At 40.3% G+C, this 10,742-nt stretch overlaps 1 protein-coding gene across 1 annotated transcript; it reads right to left on the bottom strand.

The window, feature by feature from the left end:
- Positions 1 to 2,462: 2,462 nt before the first annotated feature.
- Positions 2,463 to 9,149, bottom strand: LOC113133486 (C-factor-like). Its single transcript, XM_026312329.1, has 6 exons — positions 8,791 to 9,149; positions 8,519 to 8,570; positions 7,982 to 8,169; positions 3,931 to 4,101; positions 3,489 to 3,599; positions 2,463 to 2,973 (listed from the first exon to the last, which is right to left on the bottom strand). Exons 1-6 carry the CDS (start codon positions 8,941 to 8,943, stop codon positions 2,860 to 2,862), a joined length of 789 nt encoding a protein of 262 aa, XP_026168114.1. The 5' UTR covers positions 8,944 to 9,149; the 3' UTR covers positions 2,463 to 2,859.
- Positions 9,150 to 10,742: the final 1,593 nt, after the last annotated feature.

The raw sequence follows: 10,742 nt of genomic DNA, 5'->3' as shown, positions 1-10,742 counted from the left end.
ATCAAAAGTTGGCGCTATGGCAGAGAAGGAAACCGTCCAAAAATGTCCAAAGTTTGGGATCATTTCAAATTTAAATAAGATGACAACATGGTGCAATGTGTGTATTATAAAGTAGAACTGGCGAACCACAACAGCACTTCGTCAATGCTTCAACATCTGAACAGATATCATCTAGTTGTGGACGAGGTAGTGAACTAATTTAATAATTCATGTTAAACTGCAAGTATGCAATGCACCAAATAAGCCAGGGGTGCCCAATACGTCGATCGCGATCTACCGGTAGATCGCATGGCATTAACAAAGTAGACGTCAGTCCATCATATGTCCTCACTATGAAATTTGTCACTTGATTGGCGTACAGGCCAAGTCTGACATCTGACCCCTTCTGACGCATGGGTCACCGCGCATGCGCATGCATACAACGGCGCCAAGTGCTGCAAAACTGTAGCAAGCTAGCGAGATAGCCTCCAAATTATTTCTTTTAAACTTAAGACAGGGTATAAAAATGAGTGGGGGAGCTGGACAAAGTAAGAAGTGAAAAACTTCCATACAGAGTGGGAGGTGGACTTTTTTCCCACTATATCATTTTCGAAGTGCGTTTGCTTCATCTGCCAGTCTGTCATCGCTGTACCGAAGAAGGGAAATGTCAAGGGAAATGTGGAGGCATTTTCGAACTGCTCATAAAAAAACTACAACACTGACTTCCCTCCGAAAAGCGAACTGAGAAGAAGAAGGCTCATTATCACTAAAGGAGGTAGAGGAATGACTAAAAATGTGGCACACCGAGCAGGAGAGCGAAAGCCATGCTACTAGCTAGCTGAGCTAACTGAAGGCTAACAGGCTAAGTCTGGAAATAGCAAGAAGGGTCAGAATAGAAAGGGATTTGACTAGTACAGGAATGTGTAGCTGTTAATGATTTGATGATGAGTTATACAGTTTCGTTTTTCGTACGCACCCCAAAACTAGAGTTAGTTTTTGGGTGTGTTAGACTAGAGCTAATCCGTACACAAGCTGTACAGAAAGCACAGCATAACATGCTTGTAACAGGAAGTGAATTTGCTTACCGAGGAACCAGTGTAATACTTTTCTGTGTGCGATTTCGGGCGCAGTCTATCTAGTAGGTAGCTACTACATTTGAATAGGTATGTACTTCTCGACCATTAAAACGCTACTTCTATATGATATGAATATGGGTAACTAGTATGAATGAAATTCTGAGGTACTACATCAGTCCTGTTTTCGTTGTCATGTCATCACAAGGGCGCGAATATTTAAAGAAACACATATTGAAAGACACTGTGGTTAGAAAAGAACCAGGCACACTGGGAAACAGTCAAAGTACACCAAGATGACTGCCAAATACAAAAAGTACAGGCAAACAGGCTTTTTCACAGAAGACTTTATGACAAATCAGATAAAACTAAAGGATGACTGAGACCTGTTAAGGTGCATGGTGGAATAGAGTCATTGTAAATGCCTGTGCTTTGAGGTCTGCTGACCTCAGAAATTTATGTCACTAGCCTGCAGACCTCATGTTTCCACTTAAACCATGAGGTGACATCAAACACAGGCACATTTACCTGTAGTAAGTAATACTAAAGGCTAAATAGCTACAGCTATGGTGCCTATAGAAAGTATGTTTTACCCTTTTCTTGATTTTATAAATCAATCAAGGTCAATATGATTTGGCTTTTTTGACAAATTTTTTTTTACAAAAACACTCTTTAATGTCAAAGTGAAAACAAGCTTCTACAAAGTAATGTCAATTAAATAAAAATATGTAATGTGAAATAAATAATTGCATAAAAATAAGCTCCTTTAAAGCAACTGACCTAATTCAATAGAAGTCCAGCCAGCTGGTCCTAGTAATCTCACAATTAGTGAAATGGGGATCACCAGAGTGCAGTGAATGTGTTTAAGTGATTGTAGTATAAAGACACTTGTGTTTAGAAGGTCCAGTCACTGATTAATCAGTATTCCTGGCTACTGGCCCTTAGAGAGAAAACTAAAGAACAGTTAAAGCAAGTGAGTGAAAAGATTATTGAAAAGTATAAGTCATGGGATGGATCCCAAAAAAGGCACTGAACATCCCCCAGAGTTCAGTTAAATCCATCAAGAAAAGGTTAGTGGAAGTGGTTAATATTTATGGACTTATTTCAATTTACATATTTTTATCAAATTGACATGACTTTGTAGAAAGGTTTTTTCACTTTTTTTTTTTGTCAAAAAAGCCAAATCATATTGATCATGATAAAAGGGTAAAACATCCATGGGAGTGAATACTTTCTATAGGGACTGTACAGTTGCTGTAAATTTATAACACACACTTTACTCTACCAGTTGAAATGTCCCAAAAACAATCATGACTTCAAATGCCATTTGTCTGAGTTTTTCACCCTTGTCACTATCTTGCAGGTCAATCTCCTATTACTTAGTAGGACTGGGGAAAATGTACACATGCATGGGAAATGTCATGTCACCCTGCCTGGATGCTCATTGACATTTCACCTTTTATTACTGTTTTATAACAATGATGCTGAAGCCACAGCTCCACAGTAAGAGCATCTAAAATAAATCATCTAGAGTAATCACACTAGCAATGTCAACTAATCACACAAACATGGACAATACAGAAGAAAAATCAGTAACAATGGATTTACATTAGGTTTTGTTCTTTGAACCTCCTGAGATTAATCTTTTTAATATTGCTCTCCTATGTTAAGGTATAACTAGGTGAAATATTAAAGATTTTCTCTGGCAGACAGAGACAGGAATGAGGTCCAATTGATTGATTACATAGCACTTAGGGTAAGTTGACAGGGCTCATAATCATCCTGCTGATTACTGTGATGATCAGGATCACCAGGGCAGCACCTCCCCTGTATAGCTGAGAAAAGACCCATGATCCTTTTCGGTAAGTCCACCAATGACAGACAAGGTGGCAGTGATGCTCTCCTCTGTACTCAGATCAGCCTGAAAGGAGATGGAGAAAAACAAGACAATAACCTAGTCAGATATGTTAAGAAATTGTGAGAAATTAGAATTTAAAAAAAAAAAACAAAAACTTGAAGGCTTTTCCCCCTCAGTGTTAGGATATGTATTCTGAGTTCTGGTTTTTAGTCTCGTATTTTGGTTACGTTACATTTGATTACGTTCATCTGTGTTTTAGTCCTGAGTTCTGTCTATATATGTCCCCGGTATTGCTTCGTTCTTTGTCGGAGCATTGATAACATAACGTAACGTATGTGATGTATGTGAGGAACGGTTCTTTCTGTTTTGCCTGCCTGCATGCCGAGTGGCGGAGAAATCCCTGTATTTTGTTCGTGTTCGAGATCCAGGAAACAAAAACCCGTTTGTGTCCTGCACCTGGGTCCTACCTCTCCTTCATCCCATCACCACCACCACACCAAGTCCTTATGTGCTTTAATCACAGCTTGCACTTTTTTGAACGATTGTGGCAGAGTTAGTCAGACTAGGCCTTTCCTCACCTCTGACCCCCCCATGTCGGTGCGGACCCAGCCAGGGTGTATAGCCATACAAAGAATTCCATCAGGCTTTAGGTCTGCAGCCATACAGCGACTCATCATGTTGAGGGCACTCTGAGAAAACAAGTAAAAACAATTTACCTCGCAGCGTAATGCAAAGCCCAACCCACTACAGTACAGTTTAACCTAACAGCTGATCACCATGGACTCTGAAAGGTTTAGATGATATTTTCCCTCACATTTTTCCAAAACCCTTCCACTGTTGCATAAGAAGTTATGACTTCATTGATTAATTCACACATGCATTGCCCAACCCATTCAAACAAATCTGAGACCCCTTTCTGTAGCAATTTAAAGTAGTTAACCCACGTTACACGCCTCAAAGATCTACCCTGATTACCCGCCTGAACCCATCAAGCCAGTTTTTATCCCAGGGTAACGATACCTTGGATGCCCTGTAGGGGTACCATTTGAAATCATCGCCATCATCCCAGCTGAGTGCCACAGAGCCCAGCATAGAGGATATGTTGATAACCGCTGCCCTGTGGATGCCCATTGTAGCTGAGCCACCTGCTCCTCCCCTGGATGCAGCTTGTTTTAAAAGAGGCAGGAAGGCCTGACAGGGGCAGAAAAAAGCACATTGCAGTTGAGACCTAAATCAACCTTAAAATTTTTCAGTAACCATAATCAGCACATTAAAAGTAAAGCAGAAATTTTACATCAGAGCTGTTAGGATCAAAAGTCTAAATTGTTTATCATAGAATTTATTCACTGCTATAAGTAAATGTACATGTGATCTTGTTGAGACATTGAACTTTTGACTGCTTTGAATGTTGACCGCTCAACACATGTCAGTTGTGCATATGTTGTAAGAATGTATGCGTTTAGGAAGTGAAACAGACCCGCTCTGGGTCAAGGAACTTGTGACACCAAGTGCCCCCTGGTTGAACTTCATGAATCTATAGGGACAAAAGCCAGTTTCCTTGTTTCTAAAGCGAACGTGATATATGTTAAAGGTCTTCTGTGCAACTATTGTGTAACCTTGTTTGCTATAAATAAAGAAGTCTGTGTGAAGCTCGGGGCTGCAGCCACAAACCCAAGAAGAGACGTCTTCTTGCAGCCACGAGCTGATCCCAGCCTGAAAAGATGCAACGTGTCTCTTGTTAAATGATTGAGTAGAACCAACAAGAGCTCTAAGAATGTGTCAGTTTTCAAATAATTATCATGGGGTGCAGTTATTATTATAGTTTTATCTTATGATTTAATAATAAAAATGAAACCACAAACACTGTGCTGGTAACAGAAAAGGACAAGCAGACAAAAACATCTTAATTGTCTTATTTAATCTTGATGTTTGGACAAAGTCTGAAGCATTTCAGTTGACTGTGTATTTCTAATGTTAGTGTTGCCCTCTGCTGGCAGACTTTCCTCATGTTCAGAGTTTTAATGCAGATTAGGTTAGCCGCAGTAAGACAGAGTACTTGTGTGTAAATGAGAGCGACTCAAGTAGAACGGTGAGGTTACAGGGAGTAGAGGTGAAGAAGGTGTAGGATTTTAAGTACCTAGGGTAAACAGCCCAGAGAAATTGAGAGTGTGGAAAAGAAGAGAAGTGTGCAAACAGGTTGGAACGGGTGGAGGAAAGTGTCAGACAGGAGGCAGAGCTGGAGGTAGCAGAGCTGAAGATGTTGAGGTTCTCTCTGGGAGGGATAGGAGAGGATGGATAGGATCAGGAATGAGGACATCAGAGGGACAGCTCATGTTAGATGTTTTGGAGAAAAAGCCAGACAAGCCAGATTGAGATGGTTTGGACATGTTCAGAGGAGGGACAGTGAATACATTAGTAAAAGGATGCTGAGGTTAGAGCTGCCAGGAAGGAGGCCTAGAGGAAGACCAAAGAGGAGGTTCTTGGATGTAGTGAAGGAGGACATGAGGATAGTTGGTGTGGGTGAGGAGGATACAGAGGATAGGGTTAAATGGAGGCAGATGATTCGCTGTGGCGACCCCTGAAGGGAGCAGCCGAAAGGAAAAGAGTTTTAATGCAGATGCCTTATTACAATGATTTCATTATTTAAGAATGAATTATAAAACAGTGGGTGTCTTTAAGCATATGCATGTTAATACAAATGCTAAAACACACATGGGGATAATCTTTTTAAAACATTTTGTTATGATTTTATACTGAAGACCTAAACTGGACATACACACATGGACAAAATTCCATTAAAGAAAGAAAAACCCACAATGGTCACTTAAAAAACTTGAAATTGACAAAAGTAATAAATAAAAATTAACTAATGAAAATTAGACATTGTGTTGGAATTGTGGTTCAACAGAAGCATTAAAAAAAAAAAGAAAAAAGAAAAAAAACTAATAAAACTGGCCTGGACAAAAATGACAGAACCTTTAACTTAATATTTTGTTGTACAATCGTTTGAGGCAATCACTTCAATTAAGCAATTTCTGTAACTCTCAATAAGACGTCTGCACCTGTTGACAGGTACTTCGGTCGAGTCCTCGTGAGCAAACTGCTCCAGCTGTCTCAGGTTTAAGGGGTGCCTTGTCCACACTGCATGTTTTAGCTCTTTCCACAGATAGTCAATCAGATTTAGATCAGGGCTCATAGAAGGTCACTTCAGAATAGTCCTGTGTTTTGTTCTTAGCAATTCTTGGGTGTTTTTATCTGTGTGTTTTGGGCCATTATCCTGTTGGAGGACCCATGACCTGTGACTGAGACCAAGTTCCTGACGCTGGGCAGTATTTCCCTCCAGAATGCCTTCATAGTTTTGAGACTTCATTGTACCCTGCTCAGATTCCAGACACCCTGTGCCAGACACAGCAAAGCGGCCCCAGAACATAACCGAGCCTCCTCCATGTTTCACAGTAGGTACATTGTTCTTTTCTTTGTATGCTTCATTTTTGTGTCTGTAAACATAGAGCTGATGTAACTTGCCAAAAAGCTCCAGTTTTGTCTCATCTGTCCAAAGGACATTCTCCCAGAAGTTGTGTGGCTTGTCAATATGCATTTTGGCAAATTCCAGTCTCACTTTTTTATTATTTGATTTCAACAGTGGAGTCCTCCTCAGTCATCTTCCATTAAGCCAGCCTTGGCTCAAACAGAAACGGATGGTGCAATCCGAGACTGATGTACCTTGACCTTGGAGTTCACCTTTAACCTCTTTGGAAGTTGTTCTGAGCTATTTGGTTACCATTCATATTATCCGTCTCTTCAATTTGTCAGCAATTTTCCTCTTGCAGCCATATCCAGGGAGGTTGGCTACAATCTTGTGGGCCTTAAACTTCTGAATAATATGTGCAACTGTAGTCACAGGAACATCAAACTACTTGGAGGTGGTCTTATAGCTTTTACTTTTAACATGCTTGTCTATAATTTTCTTTCTAATGTCCTGAGACAAGTCTCTCCTTAGCTTTCTGTGACCCATGTTCAGTGTGGTACATACCATGATACCAAACAGCACAGTGACTACTTTTCACCCTTTAAATAGGCAGACTGACTGATCACAAGTTTGAAGACACCTGTGATGCTGATTACAGGACACACTTGAGTTTAACATGTCCCTGTGGTCAAATTCTTTTCAATCCTTTCTAGAGGTACCATTATTTTTGTCCAGATCAGTTTCATTAGTTTGTTTTTTTTTTTACATGCTTCTGTTGAACCACAATTCAAAAGCAATGTCTGATTTTCATTAGTTAATATTTAGTACATTTTTATTTATTATTACTTTTGTCAGTTTCAAGTTTTTTCAATGACTATTGTGGGTTTTTCTTTTTCAATGGAAGGATACCAACAATTTTGTCCACATGTGAATGTGATTAAAGCATACAACAATTATTTTCATAACAAACTCAACTAATTATTTACTTAATGAAGCATGCAAGGACAAAATTTAAATAAAGTCCTTAATTATCATAGAAGAGATCTCTGGTGCAGTGTGGCCTTACAGTAACAGACACTGTCCTTTGTTGGAACAAACTTTGTGTCAAGCAAGCATCTGCCCTGCTGTCATGTCCTTGATCAGCGCCTGAATTTCTACCAGCTTAGGGTGCTGCTCTGTAGTCCCCGCTGTACACAGAGGCAAAGTGAGAGCACACTTTTAATTAATATTTATGAAATGCAGTCTGCCCTGGGTTACTGGGCTCTTTTTACATCTGTCAATCCAGGTCATCCCTCTACTTAATTAGCAGCATTCAGAAAATGAAGCACTCCTGGGTTGTATTTCTGAAGAACTAGAAGTGTTGTATATTTTCTTATGGATTTCACTATCCAATGAAATAAGAACTGACTTTTTGTGTCTAGTTTATCCACTACAGACAAGTCAACAATTGGTGACCTGTCCAGGGTGTACCCCTGCCTTTCACCCAAAGAGACCTGGGATAGGCTCCAGCAGATCCCTGTGAGCCTGGTTAGGGAATAAGCAGGAATAGATAATGGATGGATGGACGTCAACAAGAAGAACAAAATTAATTACAAGACTTACCTTGGTGATCATGACAGGAGCCACAGTGTTGGTGTGGTAGTTTTCAATCATCATGTCTGGGGTCACATTATGAAAGTCTGCCAACACATTGACCCCTGCATTGTTGATCAAGCAGTTGAGACCATCTTCTTTTACCAACTGGGCCACGGCCTCCACAGCCTTGTCTATGCTCTCCTGGCTCACTACATCTGGAAGAGAAACACATCAACATGCAAATCACTAAAATATAGAGAAAATAAACAAATGAAGCAAGCAATGCTTCCAGACTAATTGGAAGTATCTTAACACTACACAGGCTGTGTACTGTTGGTAATGGCTAAGCCTGAATCAAACTAATATAAACATAGTAAACCTCACAGTGTAAATATAATAAGTTTTGTTTGTAGCTGATTACATCTTATATACCTGAATGACATCAATGATGGATAATTATGACCATCAAATAACCAGACAAACATAATTACCTCACATCACTAACATACAGGCCTGTGTGACCCTTATTAGTCTACAAACACACCGATCGCTGCTCTATCTTACCCAAAGTGGTTATGTGGATGTTGGGATACTTCTGCGCCAGTTCCTGAAGTTTCTGTAAGTCAAAAACACACAGTGTGTGTCAATGTTGCTTCATAAATGTGGAGTAACAATGAACAACGGTGACAGTCCGCTATGGTCTGGTGCTGCTGCTGCACCCTGCACCTTGTTCCTCTAAACCAACGAGTTTCAATCACTACAGGCGGTGCAGCTACAAGACGGTTCACTTCAGGAGAAACTGTCTGTCCGTAGGTTTAGTTTAGACCCAACGTTACCTGCGCGGCCGCGGGGTTTCTGGCTGTGGCGATAATCTTGCCCGGAGAAAAAGCTCCACTCGCCAGCGTTTCGACCATCTGCAGCCCGAGCCCACGGTTGGCTCCTGTTATCAGCACAGAGCCGCAGTTTCTGAAGCCCAGAGCCCCGTTCATCGTTAATGTCCCCGTTCACACTGGGTTTTCCGGGTATTACCGACACGACCCGTGACGAGGTTTTACGACACACGCGGTCGTGAGGTTGTTGCGGGAGTCGTCCAGTAGGTGGGAGGGTTGCTCCACTTAAACAAACCGAGAAATAGCCTTTACAAGCGGAATAGATAGTTGACTTCGGCCAGGCAGAGTGGACACGGTGTGACGAACTGAATAGAAATGGGTGACACGACAGCATTTTACGTTAAAGCAGCGGCAACACAAGACGACCCTGAAAATATAGGTTCGCATTTCCCACAATTCATTTCGCTTCACAAGGCTGACTAGTTCACAGGTCCCATCTAAAAGTGGTAGTTCGTCTTATGCTGGATCAGGAATTGTTGACACAAATAATATTTTGAGATTTATTTATGAGGGTAAAGTCTAACCCATGACTGGCCAGCTACACCTGAATTCAAAATACAAGGACAGGCAGGAAATCCCCAAATAGTTTATTAAATTTATCTCTGTAGATTATAAAACATCTGTTTAAGATATATTTGATGGTACAAAAAACAAAACAAAGTAAAACCCCCAAAAATATGCTGAATAAATGGTGCACTTTCAAAATTGAAAACTGACAACTGCTTCAATAACAAGGCACTGCAAGAAATAGGAAAGAATCAAATTAGCACAAAGTTAAACGCTGTTTAAGTTTTATGGGGAGTTACATACAGTAGTGTAATCAGTTGTTTCTGCTATTCACAAATTTGATTTTAAAAATTATTTTTAATGTATTATTACATCATTAGATTGTGTTAGTGGCACAGGCACCAATATTGCCTATTATTTGTTGTTAAATATATATGATTATAATTCCAGTCTGTTGTCTTTAAAATGTGGTAGTGCTTATTAAAATTGTAGCTGGTATTTTCTCATAGTTTGTACATTTGCTTCCATTTTCATAACTTCCATAAAGTAAATGCTAGCACATTTGAAGGAATTGGTTTTCCTGTTTAATTTTCTGGCTTTTCGTTTTGTACAGGAGAGAAAAGATCCACTGTTTGTTTCTGCTTTCAGTGAGTTTTCACATATTGAAGCTAAGATGGAGGTGCAGTGATAAGGGTGACAACACAGCTGATGGAGCTTATGCAGTCAGAGCACACAGATGGTTTCCCTGGCAGCCTCCTGAGTCCAGGTTTTCTTAAAGCCTCTGGTGTTTGGGAGCAGTACATATCCCTGGTCTGCACCAGGTCAGTTTATTTGGAATTTGGCTTCTATGCCTTCATTTCAGATACATTACTTTGGCACAGAGCACACAGTGCAACTGATGAGTTGGTAGTGGTACAATTTGTGGTGCTGAGGGGTGTTGTCTTACCAATGCCAACACAGTATGAGGTATTGTCTCTACAGAAAAATGTAACACTCAGTCAATGGCTTAGATTGGAGCTGGTTTGTCCAGTAATCAGACTGCAGAGAGAGAGCAGACATGCAGAACTTGGTGTTTCTGTTTTGCGAGTTCTGCTGCTACTTTAAACATTTGCCTACTCAACAAAATCACAGAATGAATTTTATACAGTCCATGACCACCACAGTTCATTTAACACTTGCATTACTTAAAAGAGCTGCCTCAGAGCTGTACACACCCCATGAATGTCCAAACAGTAACATAAATGAAGTTAGTGGACTCCAAATAGATTGAAGCCCTCCATCAAATTCTGTCAAAAACTGTGTTATAGTGGGGGTGGGTGTAAACCCCGGGTGACATGTAATACAACACAATATTTGTGTTATCCTTTCACGTGAATCTCTTGGTATTTTTA

This window comes from Mastacembelus armatus, chromosome 6 (assembly GCF_900324485.2).
Source record: "Mastacembelus armatus chromosome 6, fMasArm1.2, whole genome shotgun sequence".
Classification (NCBI taxonomy): domain Eukaryota; kingdom Metazoa; phylum Chordata; class Actinopteri; order Synbranchiformes; family Mastacembelidae; genus Mastacembelus; species Mastacembelus armatus.
Note: the sequence above shows the minus strand (reverse complement) of the source record. Positions and strands in the feature narration are given on the sequence as shown.